The 24,017-nt window shown below is 42.4% G+C and overlaps 2 protein-coding genes across 3 annotated transcripts in view; both read left to right on the top strand.

Moving 5' to 3' along the window:
• Nucleotides 1-348: 348 nt before the first annotated feature.
• Nucleotides 349-9,534, top strand: RAB39A (RAB39A, member RAS oncogene family). The gene is made up of 2 exons (XM_069030647.1): nucleotides 349-671; nucleotides 6,844-9,534. The coding sequence occupies exons 1-2, from the start codon at nucleotides 349-351 to the stop codon at nucleotides 7,268-7,270; spliced, it is 750 nt and encodes a 249-aa protein (XP_068886748.1). The 3' UTR covers nucleotides 7,271-9,534.
• Nucleotides 9,535-17,465: 7,931 nt separating this feature from the next.
• The window catches only part of CUL5 (cullin 5), a 34,652-nt gene continuing 28,100 nt past the window's right edge, over nucleotides 17,466-24,017 (top strand). The window contains exon 1 of one of the 2 annotated variants that reach the window (XM_069014417.1): nucleotides 17,466-17,846. In XM_069014417.1, coding sequence (XP_068870518.1) covers nucleotides 17,823-17,846 — 24 coding nt within the window. In that variant the 5' untranslated portion in view covers nucleotides 17,466-17,822. The remainder of the gene's footprint in view (nucleotides 17,847-24,017) is intronic. The other variant, XM_069014409.1, reaches the window with a different exon arrangement.

The raw sequence follows: 24,017 nt of genomic DNA, 5'->3' as shown, positions 1-24,017 counted from the left end.
CGCCACCGCCCAGCGGGCGGCAGAGGCGGCCCCAGCGCGCACCGGCGGCGGCGGCAGGGCCGGGGCAGCGGGAGCAGCCGGGACAGCGGGAGCAGCCGGGACAGCGGGGGTGCGGAGCCGCGGCCGGAGCCGGGCAGCGCGGTGCTGAAGGGACAGCGCCCGCCCCGCCCCGCCCCGCCCCGCTCGGGCAGCCGGTGGAGACCACGGCGCGGCGCCCCGGGAGCGGGGCGGGGGGAGCCGGCACCCGGGCCCCGCCCGGAGCGGCGGGCGCAAGGGCCCCGTCCTGCCCCCGCGGGAGCGGCGCCCCGGGCCCCGCGCAGCGCCCGCCGCCGCCCGCCCGCCGCGCCGATGCCGGGCGTGGGGGCGATCGGGGCGCGGTGCAGGCACCGGCCGCGCAGGAGCCCCAAGAAAAGCCCCAAGGCGGAGCCGGGCCAGGCCGGGGCCGCCATGGACGCGGCGATTTGGATCTACCAGTTCCGGCTGATCGTGCTGGGCGACTCCACCGTGGGCAAGTCCTGCCTCTTGCACCGCTTCACCGAGGGCCGCTTCCCGGGGCCGCTGCACTCCGACCCCACCGTGGGGGTGGACTTCTTCTCCCGGCTGGTGGAGATCGAGCCCGGCAAGAGGGTCAAGCTGCAGCTCTGGGACACGGCGGGGCAGGAGCGGTTCAGGTACAGGACCTGGGATCTTACCCACACCCCCTCCCGCCCGCTCCCCAAACCTGCCGGCTGCCGGGCACACCCTGCTGCCCTCCCGGCCCTGTACCCTCCTCATCCGACACATCTCTGGCCCCAAGGACTTTACCTTGCCCCCCAGCACATTTCCATTCACCCAATTAGTTGCTGTGCCCCAAACAGTCCTCCACCCCATTGCCTGCCAGTGGTCCTAGCCCTGTGGCCCACCTGATCTCTCTTGCCCCACTGTCCACCAGTTCCTTCCCAAGAGTTTCCTTCCTCACCCTTTCCTCTCAGACACACCAAAGAACAGCTACCCTTCTCCTCCCAGCTCTCACTGTGGGGTAACAAGTGGCCTTGTCCTGTTTCTTCTTCCCTCCCTCATCTTGCCCCTGAAGTCCTGGACCTAACATAGAAATTCCTCCTCCACATTCTTTTCTTTCTTTGCTGCAAGAGCCCTCTGCCTAACTCGTCATTTCTTACTTTGTCATCCCCTCCGAACTCATCCTCCCCTGCGGTTATTTCCCTCTGCCATTAACTCTCCCATGCAATCTGGAGACCAGGCCACCTCCCAGCTCTTCCTCCTTCCAGCACAGCAGCACCGTGTGCACCAGTGCAGCCGTGGCAGTGTGGAAGCCATTGGGCAGCCAGCTTCAGTCCCTTATTAGTGTTTTATCTGCCTTCTGCACCTGCTGTGATCTGATGATTGCTTCACTACTACCTCTACCATTTATAATGTAGCTAAACTAGCTCAAATGCTGCACTGAGTATTAAATACTCTCCTTTCTCCCCTCTGTTACAAACAGGTAGCAAAACTACCCTCTTTTCCTTCCCCAGAAGTCTCAGTCATTTCCCAGTTTACAAGTGATACTGTCACTCACTCACTCTTGTATCTCCGTTGTATCTGTAGTGTTTGCCACTTCAGGCAACTTCTGTATGGATTTTAGTTTGGACTTGGGGTTCAACAGATGTGAATTCATGGCACGGGCAAATGCGTAGCCCATCTCCATGCACCTGAACCGTGCACCTGTTGTTACTGGAATGCTAGCAGGAGGATTGAAATGGGCCTTTTCCCTGGCCAGAATCAGTTCCTCTGTACTCCCTGTCTTCCATCGCAACAGTTGTGCAGATTCCCACACCCAGATGAAGAGGTGGGATTGCATTGTTTTAGTGGGGGACAACAACTTTTTTTTTCTCTGTGATAAGCCTTAGAGTGAAACAACAAACAAGGTTCCTGGGCTTGCATGAGTAACAACTTCAGATGTATTTTTGTAGGTAGGCTTCTGAAGGGTTAGCAAAGAAATTAACAATGTTAATGGAAAGCTCTAAGCTTTTTCACCCTCTTTGTGCTCTCCAGACAGAATGCAGAATACTTGTAAATGAGTGACTAAGAGTGTACAGTCTCTTTATTTTGAATGTGCTGACAAATAGCCAGGATGGCCAATGACAAGACACTCAACTGAAAGAAATGCAAATGAACAGAACCTTGCATACATTTAAAATCAAATTATAGCCATCCTTTAACCCCAGAGTGCTCAGGGAATATACACTGATGAGTCATGCAGTCAGCTGCTCTTAAATTTACCTCTGTGTTTTTTCTAAGACTCAGAAGATACAACCTGAAGAAAGTAGTTTTAAATATTTGCATTTGTTTTTCTGCTAAGAGTTTCTTGTCAGTTGGTGTACTAAATATCATGGTGTTTAATGTATAGTCTCTTTTACATTTAGTCAAATAAATTATAAATATTTTATTAAGTTACACCACAGGTTTAAATGTTGCACATTCCCTTCTCTGCTAATGGAGAACACTACAGATCACAAGCAAAGACGATCTTAGGGAAGAGCTAATTACTCCAAGAAGTTATCTAATTCTGGGGAACACCAAGCAGTTTGCAGTTCTGATTTCCAATTCTGCTCTGGCTCGCTTGCATTGGGATTTTAGAGGAGGTAAAACCTGTCTTTAAAGCTCCCTAGGGAGTTCCCTAGATGCAGGGCAAACTACTGGCTGCATAATAATCCCCTTCTTTTGGCCCCAGGCATTAGGGACATTCCCAGGGGAAAAGTAAGGTCTGACACACCTGCCATTATAATCTCTTAAAAAATGTCATGTATTTTCTTGGAGGAATTATTTGGAAAAAATTCTCACGTCTCTAGTTCATTGATTATTCCGTATTTGAACTGGATTTCATGCATTGACTTAGAAATCATCTTTAACATGCCCTGACAGGGCAGTTATTGAATATATTTATCTTGACATCAGTAAGGCATCACTAAGCAGCATCTCCCATTGTTTGAGGTGCCACATGGACAACAAGAACATAATCACTAACACCTTTAACACCTTACTAGAACAAGAACCTACAGACGTGCTTAGTATAGACTCAGGTCTGTAATGCAGATTAATGAAAATGAAGGGTAGACCCTCAGTTTCTTTCTATGTTCAGATCAGTCATTTAGAGAAATCTGCTGCTTTGGCTGTGTTTTACATCATCTACTTTGCTATGATTTTTGTTTGTTTGTTTAATTTTCCCATATTTAAATCCAATAATATACTAAATCATGAAACCGCCAATGCTATAAAATGCTCGGTAGTGGTGCTAAGACTGAGAGCTCATTTAAGTAGAGGCAAAATATTGTGGGGGTGATTCCACTGACCCACTTTTTAGTAGACCAGAATATTAGATACATTCTGCTTCTAGCATGTCTTGAAAATAAAACTCTATCCTATTCTTTTTCAGTAAGTAATACGTATTTTCAAAAGTAAGACCATTAAAATGTAGTCTTTAGTCATAGTATAAAAATAACTCTTCAAAATTAGATAAAGCTTTTAGTGAAAGTTTGGTTCATCTGGTAAAGATGAGTAAGATCATAATGAAAAAGAAACACCGTGACTGCCTTAAAGCATCCCTAAAGCCATAGTCTGATGTGATTATACAAAGACTTATAGAATCATAGAATATCCTGAGTTGGAAGGGACCCACAAGGATCATCAAGTCCAGCTCCTGGCCCTGCACAGGACAACCCCAAGAATCACACCATGTGCCTGAGAACATAGTCCTAGTGCTTCTTTAACACTGTCAGGCTTCCCTGAGGGGAGCCTGTTCCAGTGCCCAACCACCCTCTGGGTGAAGAACCTTTTTCTAATACCCAACCTAAACCTCCCCTGACACAGCTTCAGGCCATTCCCTCAGGTCCTGTCACTGGGCACCACAGACAAGAGATCAGTGCCTGCCCCTCCTCTTCCCCTCACAAGGAAGTTGTAACTGCAATGAGGTCTCCCCTCAGCCTCCTCTTCTCCAGGCTGAACACACCAAGTCACCTCAGCCACTCCTTGTATGGCTTCCCCTCAAGGCCCTTCACCATCTTCGTTGCCCTCCTTTGGACACTCTCCAATAGTTTAATGTCTTTCTTACATTGTGGCACCCAAAACTGCCCCCAGCACTCGAGGTAAAGCTGCCCCAGTGCAGAGTAGAGTGGGACAATCCCCTCCCTTGCCCGGCTGGTGATGCTGTGCCTGGTGCCCCCAGGCCAGGGTTGGCCCTCCTGGCTGCCAGGGCACTGCTGACTCATGAAGTGTAAAAGCACTGGGACAGGTTGTGTGGGGACATGGTGGCATCACCATCCCTGGAATTATTTAAGACATGTACGTGTGTCAACTCCAGGAAGTGGTTCAGTGGTGAACTGTGCAGCGCTGAGTTAACAATCATAGTCAATGATCGTAAAGATTTTTCCCAGCCTAAATGATTCTGTGGTTCTATGATCCTTTTCTCAGATTTTAGAAAACCACATAACATGATACTGTATGCATCAATGTGTCTTTAAAAATTTTGTATTGCTTTTTTTCTTGAGTTACTGCTTTCTAAAGCCTCTCTGTTATATGAATCTCCTTTTTGGTAATGAGAAAACTAGTTTCAAATTATACAAACCAGAAGTACAGAAAAAATGACTGTTGTTCCTCCAATATATTTACCCAGTTTTTGTGATGTACAGCACAAAGTTACAGAATACTTTTTAGTCATCTGCATTAAATAATTAATTAAATAATTAATACATATGTGTATGCAATACATACACACAATTCAATATAACGGCTTAGATCATCAGCTACTGTAAATTAGCACATCTCTGCAGAAGGGACTTAGAACAGCAGTACTGTTCTAGAACAGTACTTCTAGAACTACAGAACAGCTTAGACTTAGCAGTACTGACTGCTGTGTATAAGCATCCAAAAACACACAGAGGGCTGTTTCAGTACTCCAGTTCATAGATACATGATATCTTTTTATATAGAAATGCTTGGCAGATGAGGCATTGCATTTTCAATACTAACCTACTTTCTTTCCCGGCTAATGCATTTGTTTGTTTTCAAGGTTTGGAGCGGGGAGAGGGTTGTGTGGGTTTTTTGTATGGGTTTTCTTTTTTATGAAAGTACGTTGTATTAGCTTTCACTTCTCCAAATCAAATCCCATTTTTGTTACCCACATTTGCTCTGACTAGAACTACATAAATTATTTTATGCCTTCGTGTTTGCAGACACTCTAAAGGGAAAAAAAATGGTTAAGAAAGCCAGAAACAGATCCTCATGGCACCTACATTTAATACTTCACAAAATGTGATACCCCTCATTTATGGTCTTGAGTAATTTTGGGGAACAGTGTGCCATTTTTCATATCCAGGCTATTTGAATTAATCTGAGGTTAAGATCCTGTTGTCTTCACATTCAGAGAGACACTGCATGGAGTTTATTGCTGGGAACGTAGAAAAGATCTTTCTAAGCATTAGGAGAAACAGTCCCTCCCTCTTATCTAAAGAAAACCATTTCAAATGCTCTTTGCTGTGGCTAAATGAATTTAGATATGCCAAGAAATCGAAGCCTTATTTATCTGTGCACTTACCTATCTGTAATAGGACTATTGCTGCTAATTATACCTCTGTGTTCAAATTGTTATCAAAAACTCCATGAAATGCGGTGAGCTGAGAATCGGAGGGAGCTACTCTTATAGAAAGATGTGCTACTGTGAACAGTTCATCCTCCTTCCTAAAGTTTTGAGGCTGCATCCTCTTCATAATCGTGAGATAAAATGGAATTCATTCTTAGCTTACATTATGATTTCAGATAATGACTGTTTAGATATTGTGCGTCTCATTTCATTTGCAGAATACTTCTGTATACACTAGGTCTCTATTTATGCCAGCAACAAGTGCTTGTGTCCACTCTTTGGTAGGCTGTCACTTCCTTTAAAATGTCTCTTCTCACCTTCTTTCTCCCCTACTGCTCATGATTAGAGAATTTAAATAATTTTTTAGTTCCTGTATCCTTCTCTCTCTCCCCATATTTTTTTTTTTTAATTTTAGAGCACACGAAAAAATTTTTCAACCAAAATAAGAGTTTCTGTCTTCCAAAATCCCTTCCAGTGAATGTTCTGGAGCTTAGAGGGCTCAAAAGTAGAAAATACCTCATGCCAGCCCTCATGCTAAAAAAATGTAAATGTATAAAACATAAAGAGCTTTTGAACCTCTGTGAGAGAGATGCTGGAGGCAGATGTGTCCCTTGCCTGTAATAAGTGTGTGTTTGCCCAGCTCACTCAAAACTTTTGGACAGTTTTGTTCAGGGAGTTTCCTTTCTCTGCCTGTTACTTGTTGACTTCTGCAAGCACAAAAAGTTATGGTTATCTATATAACCTTTATTTTTAAGAATGTTTCTGCAAGGAATGCAAAAGGATATGCCTGTATATTGGCAGGTTTAGGCTCCAGGTTTCTTGACACATGTGTACATATTTCAGTTTGAAATAATTGATTATAATAAAGTGAAGTGCATGTTTATATGAAGCTGAAGGACTCAGACTTGACACCAAAAGTATATATATTTTCTTCTCTGAACATTTCCCACAGTTTGCTAATAAAGACCACTTTGCAGAATAATTCAGCATTCAATATTTGCCCTAGAAGTGTCGGGTTCAGGAATGTTTAGAAAGTGAATTTTGAATGTAAGAAAAAAATAGTAGTCTAGTAGATAAATTAATAAATTTCAGTCAGCTTTTTAAAAGTAAAGTTATTTAATAAAACTTGTAAAAGATAAAAACACATTGCCAAATGGAAAAGTAATCCCCTTTGAATAAAGTGAAAATGCATTTTAATTTTCCTTTTTCTTTTTCTTTCCCCTTCATAGATCAATAACACGCTCTTATTATCGCAATTCTGTGGGTGGCTTACTAGTGTTTGACATCACAAATCGACGATCTTTTGAACATGTGAAGGACTGGCTAGAGGAAGCAAAAATGCACGTGCAGCCCTTTCAGATTGTGTTCCTGTTAGTAGGGCACAAATGTGACTTAGTGTCGCAGCGTGAGGTTACAAGAGAAGAAGCTGAAAAACTCTCATCTGACTGTGGTATGAAATACATAGAAACTTCAGCAAAAGATGCCACAAATGTTGAAGAGTCCTTTACAATTCTTACACGAGACATCTATGAACTTGTGAAAAATGGAGAAATCTCAATACAAGATGGATGGGAAGGCGTCAAGAGCGGCTTTGTTCCGAATGTTGTACATTCATCAGAAGAAGCTGTAAAGCCCAGAAGACAGTGCATCTGCTGAGTTTGTAGCATGCCAAAGAGCCCGTGGGGTGTTTAGAAGATGATGCCAATCTAAATGACAGAAAAATAATTTTGAAACAATATTAGATCATGACATAGCTGAATCATAGAACAGTAATTTGGTTTTGTATCCTTCTGTCTAGGTTATAATCCATAACACTTTAAGTGCTTTTTTTCTTTACAGAGTACAATAACTTCGTGTGGTCTTCAGGAAAAGAAATTATATACTGCTAAAGGGAAAACTAATTCTATAGCAAGACATTGAGAGAGCGCAATAATCATCGTGACAACATCCTCTCTTGGGCTTTGTATTTTGAATACTGTTTAAAATCAACATCTCGTTAGGTGAGGATCAGATGAGCTCATTACTATTGTTCATCCTGCCTTAGCTTTGGACAAGAAGATATTATACCTTATACTTTTTTAATGGGGTTCTTTACTCAAGTGCAGGGTTGCTAATAACCATTAAAGTTTAGAATGCTGTAGAATTTGGTAATAAAGATAACTAAGGAAAGCAAACTGAAAGATTGCTCCAATAGAAAACACTTTTGATATGACAATGAATACAAGCCTTACTAAAAAAAGAATGTTTAAGAAAAGATGATTTATTTGTATACACAAATAGGGAATAGAAACAGTGGAATTTATTACTAAATATTTTCTGAATTGCCAATGAAACTAAACATAACATCACATATGATCCAGCTGTTAATTTGACTTGTTTACAAAACAGCTTTCCCAACCACTGGAGTTGCATTTCAGCGGCCAGATCCTCAGCTGGGTAATCATTGTCACACCGATGCCTATGGAATTACGTTAATTTACACAAACAAATTCCATATTAGCTTTAAAAAATAAACCTACTTCTAACTAGAAGTAAAAAAAGTTTAAAAGTGCTGCAACCCATGGGAACCCAGGCCTTAAATTTGAATAGAGCAAGGACAGTTTTATTCTTAGCCAGCAAATGTTGAACTGTTATCTAAAAATGGAAGATTTTAAACAAAAACTGTTATGAATAGAGCATTTGGAGAGAAAAGAATTTCTAAAATAATGCTTGGCTACAGAGAGCAAAGTTAGAGAACTCCTATTCCAAGAAAGAAACCCATAATAGCTTTTAATAACAACAATAGGAGAAATCTGTGATCATGTAGCATTTTACTGAGCTTGGAGTCATCTTCCTATTCCTCTGAATATAACACACTCTAGCTTTATGCCAACTAGGTCTAGCACTTAAATACCAAATAAATCTATTTCTATTTTATTGTAGTAGTATAAAAGATTACTTGATCTCCAGAGTTGATAAACATCTACAATTTATCTGGCATCCTCATAACCACCAAACATCAAGCCAGTTATCTTCATATAAAGGTGTGTTATCATGTACAATTCTCCTTTTTCAAGACCAGGCAACAAGTCTATCTAATCTAATTTTCTTCTTCAACAAGCGTATGTTGGTTTTCTCTCAGGTTACTTTTATGTTCTTTTACAATCCTTTTCAAATATTTTGTAGTATGAAGACAGGTTGTTTGGTTCCACTTACTTTATACATTTAGGGCAACTAAAATCATTAACTTTGAAGGGAAATAAAAGTTTAAGTTTTTCTAAAGCCTGAGTCTTACTTGCACTGAGGTACAGTTACACTATCATGGAAGGATACAGAGGCCTTAATATAAACAGGAATCAGCCTTAATTCATTAGCAAATAAAACAGTTAATTCTAGTCTCAGCATGCAACAGAGTAATTGCTGTGAGCCTGATTCTCTATTAAACTACATGTATTGACACCAAATCAGCTTTGTTTGGAGGGTATCTCAGGCCCTCTTTATGAAGTAAACATGACTACATGGTAGTGCAGAATCAGGCTGTGTGCATTTGGCACTGATTCCCCTATGATATGAGGCCTGTGTTGCACATCTCAGAAGATCTTCTCTTTGTTGTTTAAGAGGCCAACAAATAAATGTGACTGGGGAGTCAACAGACCCAAAGTCTACCACTGGTTCGCTGTGTGTTTCTGAACAAGGCATTTGTGTTTTCTGTGCCTCACCTTCTGTATCTCAAATATAGAGATGATTGTTCTTCCTCAAATTCACAACTGCTGAGACTAAATCAGTCTCTGATCTCCAGTCCTGGACTCTACCCTCTGTGTGCTACCTGGTTTTGAGTGTTTAGCACCATGGGATGTGGATACTGGTTTCTTCTGACATACCCAAATAACAATAATAATAATAATAATAATTTAAAAATTTAAAATTAAAAATAAGTGCCAGGTATTGCTGTGAATCTATAATTCATTGCACATTTCATTACTTTTAGATTAAAATCTTGTATCTTAAATTTTTTTCCTGAATACTCTGGAGCCAATGAGATTTTCATTCTGTATTGAAAAAAAAGGGTTGTACTGGGGGGAAAAGGGCTGGGAGAAGAGGGGAGTGGAGGGGAGGTATGCACAGAGAAATAAACAATCATCAGAACAGAGCCTTAATCTCTGTTGTCAATGTTGTACCTGTGGTGTCACATTTATTACACTCAGAATAGAGCTTTTAACCAGATTCAACTGTGTAAGGAACTGGTATTGTCAATGCAACTAGAAGTTCACTGCATTTTAAACTACTGTGCACATAGTTGTCTTATTTGTAATTCCTAAAAATGTAGATTAACATGTACTTTCAAGCATTGTCTGTCTTTATGATATATTAAAACACTAATGTACCCTTCTCACTACACACTTGCAGTTGATAGAAATGTCTGATAAATAGATAATTTGTTGAAATGCATTGTTTTCTTTTCAGATGCTTTGCAATATGGTATGTAAGTAACAGCTTGAATAAGCTGTAGAACAGGTTATAGTTCAGTGCATGTATATTCGTTTTCCCCCCAAGGAAGCATGAATATTGATAACAGAATTAAATTCCCAGAAATTACAGACATTAGAAAAATCTTACTTGGTAGCCAAATTAAAAACTACAAAATATTTAATAAGAAAACACAAACTTTGCAAATTAAGGTTTGGTCAATCCCAGTTAGGAAGTGGAAAATGTTGAAAAACCTTGACAAAGGTTTTATTTGGATTCATAGGCCTGGAAAATGAATGGATAAAAAGTATTGTTTTGGACTCCTAGAATGTTTAGACTTACATTGCTTTTATTTTAATTTTGATAAGGAAGAGTAAATATCTTCCTCTACTCATTAAAATACTTTATACATTAATCCTTCAGATATTTTGGCTTGCTTATAATTGGATCTGTCCCATGTAAGAAGCAGAAACTAGCCTCATTCATATGTTAGGAATCAGCCAAGGAAAAGATTTTGAGGTAGCAAATATTCCTATTGCTCATTTATGCCTTCAATATGGAATAGACTTACTGAGCTAACTTCAAACTGGTGACTGTCCTGTGCTCACAGATAATAATGCAGGCTTGACTGAGGCTCCAGGCACGCCGTGCTGCCCTGTGCTGAGATCCCTTCTGCCTCAGACGAACACTTACTGGTGCCCAAGTCGCCTGTCTGAAAGCGAAGGTGGGTGGATGCACCATGATCTCAGATATTTCAGTCTCAGCACTTCAGCTCACTTAGGGACTACACGCTTCATTGCCCTCTTCTTACATAATTAACATCCAGGAAGAGTGCTTTTCCTTCACTGTAGACCCTGGCACAATGTGAGCTCCTCCAAATCTCCACCTTTGGCTTTTATGCAGAGCTGGCACAGCAATTTCAGCAACCTTTATTCAGTCTTGAAGAAAAAGAAGGAAGGCTGAGGGTTTATTCTCTACATGGACATGGAACCTTACCACAAACATGCTGGACTGTTTAAGAAATCATTACTTATCAAAAAACAATTGTCAATAGCAAAAAATTTGCATTGCTCATTTTTCAGAATCGATACACTATCTTTCAAATAAGTGAATGAAATTAAAATTCTAAAAGAGGAATCTGTAAAATAGAACTCTCCCTAAAAAAGCCTAATGGATAGGACTACGCAACAAAATAAACAGATCAAAAAAATAATAAATAAGTCAAGCCTTTGTGCAATGATCCTCTCCTCTAGTACTTAACTGTGTGGTAACACAAACGTTACCTAATTTCCTTAAGGATAATAATGGTATAATTGAATGTATTTAAAACTAGAAGAATTCAACCAAAAAGTCATCTGCCTGTCCTCAGAGAAAAAATATTACTATCTCATGAATGCACATAAACTTACTTCCCAGCTCATTTCTAGTAGTAATTCAATGTCTGGGTCTAGTGCTACATCCCAGGATGCTCTCGTCTGAAAACTGACTACCTACATTTGCTGTTTTATTCATTGACATTTCCCCCTCTGTGAAGTGAATACAGCTGTGGAAAAGCTGAAGTTTTCTTTTAAGCATGGCAGAATTGTTTATTGCGTGTCAACAAATGCGCAAATCTGATAAAAGTAATGCAACCAAAGATGTGCCAGTTGAGCTTAATATGAAGACAACGAAGGCACAGGTTTCTGGATACAATTTACCTTGCATAATACTTAATCAGCAGCAGTGTGAAGAAAACTGAGTTGGTTCTGCAAATCTAAAAGCCTTTTCCCAAACAGGACTTTTAATGTGGAAGAGCCGGATATATAGGCAGCAGATTCTACAGTGCAATCGGTTTTCTTCATGGAGTTGCTGCTCCCACAGGCAACCAGTGGAACAGCAAACGCATGGCTAAAATGAGCCCATGAAAAGAGCTTCATAGCACCAATCCACAAAAATGCACCCAATGTGGGCTTCTTACCCTGGGGAGTCAGGGAACAGTCATTTGGCCACAAACGCCACTTGCATGGCTTCTTCTCCCGTGAACACCCATCATCCACAGAGGCTAGACAGGAATGGAGAGTAGCCGGCTCTTTATGGAGGAGTTTAAATAAATCTTCATTTAAACTCAAACCGAGGAATTCAAAATCCCAATCCTAAAATGCTAGAGTGGATCACTGTCTTTGAAAGTATTTAATTCATTTACTTCTCAGAGAAAGTAATGTTTTAGGCTAGGCCTGAGCTATGCAGGGATGGATGCTCAGTGTGTAACCAGCAGAGAGATGACTACTCCCTGGGAGCAGTACTGGGAGCCAGCTGACAACACCCTCCAGCAGCCTCACAGGCTACAAGGGCAGCTCAAATTAAGATTAACCTGATCACAAGCTGCTAAAGTCTCACCTTGCAGCTGAAGAGCTTCTACAGAAAGGTAAAAGTAGAAGTAGCAAACCCAAAATCTATGCATTGTAAATAAAAGCAATGTCTAGGTAAAGAAACTGACATTTCAGCTATAGTTCAGTTACTGCCATTCCTCACTGCTGTGGCTTCAAATCTGTGCAGTCTATGCAAACGGAGTTTTCCTACTCTGTGAAAATTGTGGAAGGACAAACAGCATCCTGTAGCAATAAAGCCAATCACCAGGGAGAAGGCTGCACAAGATAAGGGTGGAAGGAGGACACAGGTAATTTCTTCCATCCCTGCACAGCCCTGGGGGAGCAATGAGACTCACCGCTTCCAGAGCCCTTAAGACCCTGTAGAAATATCCATCACTGTTGTTGGACTTGTGGGATGAAAGAACGCGCCAAGGGCCTGGAGTTGGCACAGAGATGCAGGCTATTGGCTCCCTAACTCCAGTGCTCCCTAAGGGTAGGTTACCTCTGTGGCACAGCTGCAGGAACAGTTGGGTATAACTCTGTGCTGGCACTATGCCTACATTGCATAGTGTCTACATTGCATAAAAGCAAATGTCCACATTGCAGGCTTTTTCCCCTTTTACCTTCTCCCCCATATGGTTTCTTTACAGGAGGGGACTGTCAGAAGACATATCTGGCACCAAGGTCTGACAGTGAGGAGGGCAATGGTTGAAAATTTTAGTGGTAGTTGCTAAGTATTAAGGTACTAAAACTGAAGGGAGGAATTGTGGAAAATATTCCAGTCATAATCTTAGTAATAAAAACCTTTCAGGGCTGGCACTGCTCTGCAGCACTTTCGAGAATTGTCCATTTTGGTTAAGTTTTCAATGCCAAGGAAATAGTTCAGCTATTTAGTAATAATTTATATTAGTTTGTCATTTAAAAATAATTACTGATTATTATTCAGGGAGAAAAGTCTTCTCTGTGCAGATAGTTTTAGTAATTTTGCTGACATACAGCTTGTGTTATATGTTTTGAAAGAGCAAGCTTTGCCAAGACATAACTTTGAAATACACAAGTCTCAAATCCCATCAAGCAGGCCATTGAAATGCACAGTTCATTTTATTGGGATTTTTCTCTGCCCAATTCTCTGTGGAAAAGAGAGTCTGATTCTCAGAAAAGCTTTTAAAACAAAAGAGAGACAAAGTTTACTGAGCACTGAAAAAAAGATGCATATGTGAACAAGTATCAGAAAAGTAGAACATGTTTCCTCATGTTGTATCCTCTTTCATTCTATCATGCTTCACAGCCCAACTGTAGCTCTCCAAGTACATAGTGAATGGAGCAGTAAATTTCTAGCTGTCCAAAAAACACTAGGAGATCACATGTTATTCCCCGCAGCAGTTCTCCACAACTCTGAGCTTGGGTGAGGAACAATGGCTACATTCTGCCTAACACATGCCATGTGCTTCTCTGTGTCCCAGGAGGAATTTGGCCTCAACAAAAATCCTCCCGCAGGTTCTGCCTGCAAACAGTCACTCTGCACCACCCCACACCATCCTCACTGACACTCAGGATAAAAAGTGTAAGGTTTTCCAGCAAGGAAATTATGATGGAATAGCACTGTGGTCTAAAAAATACATCAGAGAAAAACAAACATCAGGGAGAGAGGTTATTTAAGCTAAAGAACAATGTTGGCATGAGAACAAAGGGGTCATACTGAGATGCACAGGATAGGTGGTTCTGGTGACGCTAAGATAGCAAAGCCTTGGGCCACTGTAAGTGAAAGCAACAGTAATCTTTACTGCCACATGCAGGCAATTTCTCCAGGATGCCATTGTCATTAACTGAAAAGGTGATGCGAAGCCCAGATAGTAAACACCAGAAGTGTTTGCTTTCTTGTTGAAATGGAAACAAACGTAGGAGAAGTTTGGTCACTGACAGTGCTTCTTTTTTCAGCTACAGGTAGATGTCTGAGTGTTCTTGCCCTTTTAAAAGGACTGTACTTGGTGACTCACGGCACAGTTTGTGCGTAAGGTCATTGTGATAGTCCACAGCAGTGATAAACAAGAATTTCCCATTGAAAGAAAAACTGAGTTTTAGTATCCCTACTGAATATAACTAGTTTGATGGGAGAAGAGTTTAAAATGGACTAATCAAGCATCACATGTTTTTTTCCCTTCATGGACTAAGTGAAGATTAGAAGAAACTATGTTCATCTTAGTGGTACATGTGTTTCAAGGCATTAAACAGATCATAGAAACACATATTTCTCTCTGATGCAACTCATTCAAAGCCTGGAATCAGTTCACTCCAACACATCCAGAATATTATGATGATATTAATTTCACTGATCATCCAAATCTTAATGAGCTGTTCCTTGCAAATCACTTTGAAGCCGTGGACATGTCTGGGATTGTCATTCACTCTGCCTTTTACAATCCATGCAAAGGATATAAAACTGTAGGCCAATGTAGTACCAATCAATAATTAATATCTTCATTACCAGCAGAATTTAATAATAATCCATTTGTAATAGAATTAAAACAAATAAAACAATATTATGTAACACTGAGTACTGTCAAAGCACCCTGAAGTGGTACTAAAATAATATAAAACCTTAAGACTCATAGATGTCTTTATTTCCCAGAAAATTCATGCATAGATCTTCAGGGAAAAAAAAAAAAACCAAAGAATTACAGTCATTGTGTAAACCATGCAAAATGAGATGCACATTATTTTTAATATCAGTAAAAAGTACCAGTGTTTCCTTGTCTCCCTGCTTCTCAAATGTTCAAGTTCTCTTTATTCCTTGGCTAGCCTACTCAGAACTATTGCACAAGACCATATCTGGGCAGGATACACAAACTTTCCTAGTCACTGATGACCCATTCACAGCAGCAGCATAAATGTTACGTAATGGCTACCACGTGCCTAAGGGGACTTAGAAAACACCAGACCACAAAAGGTACTCAGGTCCTACTGCATCCTGTGTACTCCTACATTTTTGTGGCAATGTTTCATAAGTTTGGATGAAAAATGCAAATATAGAGAAAGCCATAATTTTCAAACATAGCATTTTAAAACACTGCCCAACTTCATTCAGCTTCAATGTTGGGTAAGCAAAATTTGCTGTTGCAACAGTGTAATGAATTGTGTTGTGGTTTTGTACTCCAAGCTTGGCATCAAAGGGACCTGAGATGAAGTTCTCTATAGCAGTTCATTTTCTGGCTCTATGTATCAAAAGCAGTTTATAAACATCACTGAATTGTGGCATTAATAGCAAATATATATTTTAAAAGAAACTAATGGAAAATGAAAAGAGCAAAAAATATCAAATAATTGGAAATGCTCACATTTTTAAACAGTTTGGGGAAAAGAGAATAAATCACTTCATAGAGTAGTGGCTCATAGAAATGGCTGCCTCCATGTCACATTCTGCAGAATATGTGCCTCAGCTTTTCTGGTACTTACATACCTGTAACGTAATACACAGACTGGGCACTGGAAAGGCTGATGCACAGATACACAATGCACACATTTTACTGCCCCTGCTGGAGGCCTCCCAACTTCAGCACTGTTGTAGAATATATGTGCAATGGAAAGTGCATAACACATTAGATCTATATTGCATAATTATATATTGTACGTAAAACTGTATAACTGTGTCCATTACATGTGCAATGAATACAGTATACTTAAATATTTATAGTACAGAATATATGATAGCAGCAGAGAAAAAAAATCGTAAACTAAGTGGAGCATTTGGAAGCTGGAAAACTTGTCAAAATAGTTTATTCAATACCTCCTTTTCACTTCTCAATTGAAAGAAGGCCTTAATATGACTATCGTAATTTATTCAGTTAATAAGGCTGCAGGCCACATTTGGTCAGCATTATCAAAACTTCCACAACAGTATACACATTTCTTAAATATTTTGTTACATTTTTTCTTACACTTCAGGGTCCCTATCCTCTGCAATATGAATTTATCTTCAAATCCTGTGCCCCAGGAGAGGCGAAGGGAGGGGTGCCGTCCCTGGTGGCCAGTGGTGTGGCTGTCCATGCTAATGATTCATGGCAGGCCAGATTGAACAGGCAGCATCAGCTCTCAGGGCTCTGAGGCTGTACGAAAAGCTTGGTGAAATTTTCTTCAAGGTGCAGTTTTAGGCAAAGGCTGAATATTTTAGTAGAAAAGTGAGATTCTGTTTTTATATAAATAAACCCTGAAATTTTCCAAATCCTTCTCAAAAGGTGCCTAAATGCAAACTTTTCCTACTAAATGTTCCCTTGTCTCACTGCCAAGAGCTGGACTTTGATGAACCTTATGTGTCCGTTCCAGCTCTGAATATGCTGTGATCACGGAATCACAGAATGGGTCATACTGGAAAGGACCGCAGTGGGTCATCAGGTCCAACCTCCCTGCTCGAGCAGGGCCATCCTAGAACACTTGGCACTGGATTGTGCCCAAACAGCTCTTGAACATCTCCATTGAGAGAGATTCCACAACTTCTCTGGGCAACCTGTTCCAGTGCTTGGTCACCCGCACAGCAAAAAAGATCTTCCCTATGTTCAGGTGGAAGTTCTGTGCCCGTTGCCCCTTGTCCCAATTGCTTGGCACCACTGAGAAGAGCCTGGTCCATCCTCCTGACACCCTTCAGATACTTACACACTTACCCATTCTGTAAATAGAACTTGTGACAAGTGGTACGAAGCGTGACGGCTTAGGCGGAGATGGGGTGTAGGGCAGCGGCTTGGCTTCGCAGCACACGGGTTGGTGCGGGAGGCCGTGCGGGGCTGTGCCCGCGGTGCTCTCCGCTCCCTCCGGTCGGGCGTGCGGGGGGCCGGTGCCGCGGCACCCGCGGGGGCAGGACGGTGGGACGGGCCGGGGTTAGTTAGTTACATAGCTAGAAGTCAACTCATTTCTGTGCTTACAAACCACGGCGCCTCGGCACGCTGAACCCGCGGCTCCGCGCCGAGCCCCGTCCCCGCGGGGCCGTGAGGGCAGCAGCGGCGGGGCCGGGCGGCGCGGCGGCGGGCCGGCAGGGGGCGCTGCAGGCGGGGCCCGCAGCCGCGCTGGGCGGCGGGGCCGCTCCCGGCGCCGCATCATGTGGGCCCGGCCCCTTCCATGGAGCCGCGGCCGCCGAGCGCCGCCCGGGTGGACGCCGCCATGAGGCTCTGAGGGGCGGCTGCGTGCGGAGCACTCGGCCAGTCCCAGCGCTGCCGAGCCCCCCGAGCCTCGCCGCGGGACAGGGAAGCCCAACGCTGAGGCCGCCGTCACCGCTGCTGCTGCTGCTGCCGCCGCCGCCGCCGCGGGTCCGGCCGGGCGGGCGGGCGGCCCGGGGCCATGTAAAGCGGCAGCGGCCGGTGGGAGCCGAACCGAGCTCGAACAGAGAAGCCGCCGCTACCGGCCGGGGAGGCCCCGCAGTGGGGATCATGGCGACGTCTAATCTCTTAAAGGTGAGAGCGGGGCCCGGCCGAGTCCTGCGGGAGGAGGGGGGAGGCGGGGGACCGGGCGGCCCTGCGGGTGGCCGGACCGGGCAGGGCGGTGGGGACGGGGGCAGGGCCAGGGTCGGGCCGCGGGTGCCGCTGCCCGGAGTTGCCGCTCCCAGGGCCCTCCCGCAGGTGAGCGGCCTGGGGCCGCCGGGCTCGGCTCGGCCCGGCCCGGCCGCGCCGGCGGCTGCTGCCTGCTGCCAGCACCGCTCTCCCTCCCCCCGGCTCTCCCTTCCCAAACACGCCTCGTTGGGAAACAGCGTTGCGTCGTGCCGATAGACAGGGAACGGTGTCTTCTCTTTGTTTATTTAAGAAAACCCGGGTGTACGGAAAATGAGTTTTAAGTTAAACAAAGAGTTGGAAAATGTCTTCGCTGAGGGCAGGTGCTGTTTTTGGGGTGGCCACCGTGTTCCAGTTTTTATGTTAACTGCAGTTCTCCTGCAAAGGAAAACTCCCGGAGGCCTTTCGCTTACGTTAAGCAGCTTTGTTTTTGTAGTCATATGTTTTCAAGCACTTTCCCCGCGTTTGATGGCAGATGTCAGTCACCCCAAGCTGCCGCAGGTTGGAACAGAAGATTTCAGTGGGACAGTCCAGTGCTTGAGCTCAGGACTGCCTGTCCTGATATTTGCAGTATGTATGAGGAGAAGGCTACGTGTGGCCTTTGAGGCCATGCTAGCACAGGGAAGATGGGCCTACTTGAAACCACTATTATTAATGCCTCCAGTAAGTGTTTCTACAACACCAGTTAACTATAGTGGTAAGATAGGCCTAGGGAAGGCTGTCTGCTTAACTTGAGGAATTAGCAATTGAAGATAGGTATAAATATAGGCATAAACGTGTGTTCGGCACTATGTGTTGTAGTTCAGTGTGGTCCTGAAGAAGTGCTGCTTGCATTTTAGTAACCTGACCTAATTTGGATGTATAGATCTGGCCTGAATCTGCTTGTTTTATTTATTGCTCTGAGACATTCAGTGTGAAGAAATGAGAAATAATTTATCTGCTTGTTTCTTCCCAATATTCAAAAAAAATCTCCATGTTAAAAAGACATGCTTAAAAAAATCTTTCTCGAAATTGAAATGTAATTGAAATTAATTTTAATTTTAATTAATTCCTGTATATTTTTATGCCAGTAAGAGGTTAGTTAGATATTTAAGCAGAAAATACTCAAAATACTTAAAAATCTAAAATTGAGGAATCCAAGAACATGGGTGAAAAAAATAATGTCCCATGAGAAGAAATGTACTTTTTTGTGGAAAAGCCTGTGTTCAGAGCAGGGCTCAGATGGCTTTATCCACTTGTTAATGTTTTAGACCATCTCTTTGCTGTATGTTTGAGGATTTCTAGAAAGTCCGACACATGCTTTGATGATACACGGGGTGGGATAGCCCACAGTAGATAGGACAAACATAGGCCTGTAAGATTTGTCAGCATTCCACTTCAGCTATTTTGAAAGAGCAATAAGTACATAAAAAGAGTCAAAAGGCCTTGACTTGGTGACATGGCTCTTGCCAACCTGAAGTCTTTGTGTTAACTAGTCATGTTTTTGCCACTGGTGTTTGAGTCATCAATATTTTATATTGATAATAGGATATATATGCACAGCGTGTTTTAGGAAAAATGCTGCAGAGATATTTCTTCTAAAATAGGCCTTTCTGGTCATTCCAGGTTTTATTAAGCACTGTAACTTACTAATTAGCGAGTTTTTCAATGACAAAATGTACAAGTCCCACATTACAGAAAGAAAGATACAGTGATTTGACTTTGTTTATAATGGCAAAAGAAACCAGTGCGAGAATTAGAACTAGGTAAGGTCCTTTGTTCCCCAGTTCCACTCATCAGAGAAGCAAACTGTTGATTCCAGATCAGTGCTGCCTGGCAGTGCCTCATGCCATCTGAGTCTGTCCAACCTACTTCTGCTTTCATCTTTAAGGGGAAAAAGAGCAATGTCTGGGCACAGTAAAAATCCCAGGATAAGAAAGGAAAGGTGTTAAAATCTGCAAGATTTTTCCATATCTTTTCCAAGTAAGCCTGCATAATCAAATCTAAGTTGGGTATAGACAGGTCTTAGTTTTGCCAGCATGAACAGGAACTGAGCTTTTTCTTTTGTTGTCCCCCATCCTGGTTCAGCTTTCTGCATAGTTGAGAAAATAGAGTGAAATATTTCTTTCTTATTCTATTAAGAGATACTAGCTGAATCCAAATCTGACTGGCTGCCATAATTTTAAAGGACATCATTTAAACTCCACTAGTGCATAATTTTCCTAATTGTAAATTCATTTTTTTTAGTGAGAAGCATATTCTTGGAGAGCCTTCTTTAAATGCAAGATTAGCATGACCGGCCATGTTGAGTCCTGGTGAGACAGAACAAACTGTAATGTGTTGGAAATACTGCAGTACTTCAGTAAGAGCTATTACAGGGTCAGCTGGAGCCCACCCTACCTGTAGCAGAGCTGCTCTCCCTCGTTGAGGCAGTGGCTTTCTGGTAGATAACCAAGCCATTTCCAGCAGAGTTCCGTAGAGTTTTCTGTCTCAACACACATGTGACGCTTTCAAGTGGGGTACTTCATTTCAGGGGCCCTGTTGGACTTGTAACTTGTTCTCTTTGCAGTGATGATACAGTCTAAACCAATTCACCCACGTGATATGAAGACACTTGAGTTTCTCTGCAGTTTCTGGAGCAGAAAGCACTTCAGCTTACTGTAGCACAAAGAAAACCTGTAGCTGTATCCATGCTGGCAGATCTTGACACTATTGTAGAGCATTACTGGAGCTGCCAGCAAATGCAGGAGTCTATCCTTGCAAGATGAACTCCAGCATGAGCCTGATATTAGGAAAGAAGCAGCAAAGGAAGCAACAGTTTTTCCATGGACTTAAATGAAATGAGAATCATTACTTACCTTTGCATCAGTTTCAACTGCTTGTCACTGACAACTAGAAACACATTTGAAGTTTTTGAATTTTTCGACTTGAAGTACCTGTTTCCAGATCTGTATTTTAAGTTTGTCTGTTTCTTCCTGGCTGTTTCCATTTAGGATATCCTTAAGAAGCTAGGGAGTATTGCATGCTAGTTAGTTACATACAAAAGCTTTTCCTGTGGCTACTTTTCTGCTTTGAGTAGAAACTTGCTACAAGCATTACACTGATTTTTAGAGCTGCTTGTAGCAGAGATTAGTCAGACAGTGCTTGTTTCCGTCTAGGACATTGTATTTCCTACTTCATCCCTCTGTGAACTGGCTTTAGTATAAATACTGTCTGAAAACAATGAAGTAGTAAAGGTGAAGATGTTACTCATATGTAGATCAGATGTACAGTAAGACCTAGAGGATGTTGCTTTTCTACCATATTGTTTAGAGCATCTGGCAGAGATGAAGGCTGAATTTCTGTGTGGCATGAAATAAAGAGTACGCAGCAAAGAAAGTTCCAAACAGACATTTCAAGGATCAAAGGGAGAGCAACGTGAAGTCTTGGTGTATTGCCTTCTTGTTATATCTAAGTGCTTATGTATAGAATTGAAGAACAGGGAAAAGTATAATGTGTAAAGTAGTATGTATTTCAAGTAAAGTTTAGCGTTAAAATGGAACTTGAAATCTTTAGGAACAAATGTAATGAAGTGACTTTTAAAACAAAATATATCATAAGTGGAGTTATTCTTCAAAGCATTAAAATTTGAACTCTAGAATGGCTCCTTAGCCTTCTCTTTTCAGAGAAGATAAGTGGAGTAACTTTATTTCATCAAAGTGTGCCTTACTGTCCTGCTTACCTTTCCTTTGGAACTGTGGTTGGAAGCAAGCTAGGAAAGAAAAAATGCCCAGGAAATACTCCTCAGAAATTGCATGTGTGACTTTGGTAACAACTAAGAATTGCCAGTGTTTGACCTCCTCTTCTACTATAAAATCTGTTTTCTCTCATGCACTAATAGGGATGGAATTAGTGAATGTGAATGATACATGGTAGGGGGTATTTATTGCACCCTTTCTTCCTGTAATTACTGTATAAAATTGTGATGTTATGGAAGCCTAAATCTACCTAGATGATGTTGATGTAATCTTCTTTTATTTCAGTAAAGCTTTGCATACTGTCTGTCAGAGTATCCTTCTGGAAAAAATGTCCAGCCCACAGCTGGATAAACACATCATGTGATGGGTGAGCAGCTAGTTCATTTTAGGGAACTGGGTGATGTCAGATTGGAGAGCTGTCACAAGTGGGGTTCCACAGGGCTCCGTCTTAGGACCTGTGCTCTTCAACATCTTCATAAATGACTTGGACACAGGACTGGAAGGGACACTAAGCAAGTGTGCAGATGATACAAAAGTGGGAGGAGCTGCTGACTCCTTTGAAGGCAGGGAGGCCTTGCAGAGAAACGTGGACAAATTGGAGGACTGGGCAATCACCAACCAGATGAAGTTCAAGAAGGGAAAGTGCTGGATTCTTCATATGGGGTGGGGCAACCCTGGATATGTGGACAGACTGGGGAATGAGATGCTGGAGAGCAGAGCTGCGGAAAGGCACCTGGGGGTCCTGGTCAGTGGCAAGTTGAACATGAGTCAGCAGTGCCCTGGCAGCCAGGAGGGCCAACCCTGTCCTGGGGGCACCAGGCACAGCATCACCAGCTGGGCAAGGGAGGGGATTGTCCCACTCTGCTCTGCACTGGGGCGGCTTCACCTCGAGTGCTGGGGGCAGTTTTGGGTGCCACAATGTAAGAAAGACATTAAACTATTGGAGAGTGTCCAAAGGAGGGCAACGAAGATGGTGAAGGGCCTTGAGGGGAAGCCATACAAGGAGTGGCTGAGGTCACTTGGTGTGTTCAGCCTGGAGAAGAGGAGGCTGAGGGGAGACCTCATTGCAGTTACAACTTCCTTGTGAGGGGAAGAGGAGGGGCAGGCATTGATCTCTTGTTTGTGGTGCCCAGTGACAGGACCTGAGGGAATGCCCTGAAGCTGTGTCAGGGAAGGTTTAGGCTGGGTATTAGAAAAAGGTTCTTCACCCAGAGGGTGGTTGGGCACTGGAACAGGCTCCTCAGGGAAGTGGTCACTGCACCAGCCTGACAGAGTTCAAGAAGCATATTTGGACAATGTTCTCAGGCACCTGGTGTGACTCTTGAGGATGGTCCTATGCAGGGCCAGGAGCTGGGCTTGATCCTTGTGGGTCCCTTCCAACTCAGCTTATCCTATATTTCTGTGAATTGTTTATTGAACTTAAAGAATAGTTTAGTTGAGTAGGATTTTTCATCCATTAATTTTATTTCATCTTCAGCTTAATTAAAGAATAAAGAAGGAAATGTGAAAAAAAAAGTTATAGGAAGCAAAGTTCTAAATTTTTCTAATGGGATTTCAGGACAAGCTTTATGCAAGGAATTCTTTTTAAGTAGGCAGATGTTGATTACAAATGGACACAGGGTTTTTACAACTGAAGTTGAGTTTTATTTGTGCTTCTTAGGATTAAGTAGGTAATCACAATCTAAATCATATAAACAGTTGTGTTTGCAGTCCTCCTCCTCCCCATGTTTTACAGTGAAACTAATCTTATTCAAAAAGATAGAGCATTCATTTTATCTTCAGCTGGTTTTGGTGAAGGGCTGAATTGCACTTCTCAAGAATTGCAGAAGAGATTTTTTTGCCTGTTCCAAAAAACTTAAGGGGTCTTCTCTGAAGTTTCATTCAAAAGGAAAACTTTTGAGGAAGTTGCTTTTACTTTCTTTATAATGCCTTTTCTCGAACTTCTCACTGTTCAGTAGCTGATATTTTAAGTTCATTATCCTTCAAAGAGTGATTTGGAACAGAAGTATCTGGAAGGAGAAGCTAACAATTTTCACAGGACTAGGAAATATTAGAGCAATGCATCAAACACTAGGAAATAATTGTAAAGCTAGCTCTATATAGGGGAAGCATTTAGTTGGTGATTTTCAAAGATGATGCATTCAAATTGCTTTTCTTTCTTTTTTTTTTTCAATTGGAAAGAATAGGTAAAACTCTCTGAATAGGCAAACAATTTGTTGTTTTATGTTTTTATGTTGAAAGATTTATAGACTTTATCAACAGGGGCTGATTCCATGAAAGCTGTGTTCAGTACCTACCACAATGCTGTGTGGCCTCCAGGTGCTGTGCTGTGGCTGTCAAAATAGTTACTATGGTGCCTGTT

Source organism: Aphelocoma coerulescens, chromosome 1, assembly GCF_041296385.1.
Source record: "Aphelocoma coerulescens isolate FSJ_1873_10779 chromosome 1, UR_Acoe_1.0, whole genome shotgun sequence".
NCBI classification, from domain to species: domain Eukaryota; kingdom Metazoa; phylum Chordata; class Aves; order Passeriformes; family Corvidae; genus Aphelocoma; species Aphelocoma coerulescens.
The sequence above is the reverse complement of the archived record's forward strand: the minus strand, read 5'-3'. Positions and strand labels throughout refer to the sequence as shown.

Excerpts from the sequence above, each read along its gene's own strand:
- RAB39A (XM_069030647.1), top strand. The coding sequence starts at position 349 with ATGCCGGGCGTGGGGGCGATCGGGGCGCGGTGCAGGCACCGGCCGCGC. Across the intron at positions 672-6,843 it reads GCGGGGCAGGAGCGGTTCAG|ATCAATAACACGCTCTTATT; the intron begins GTACAGGACCTG and ends TCCCCTTCATAG.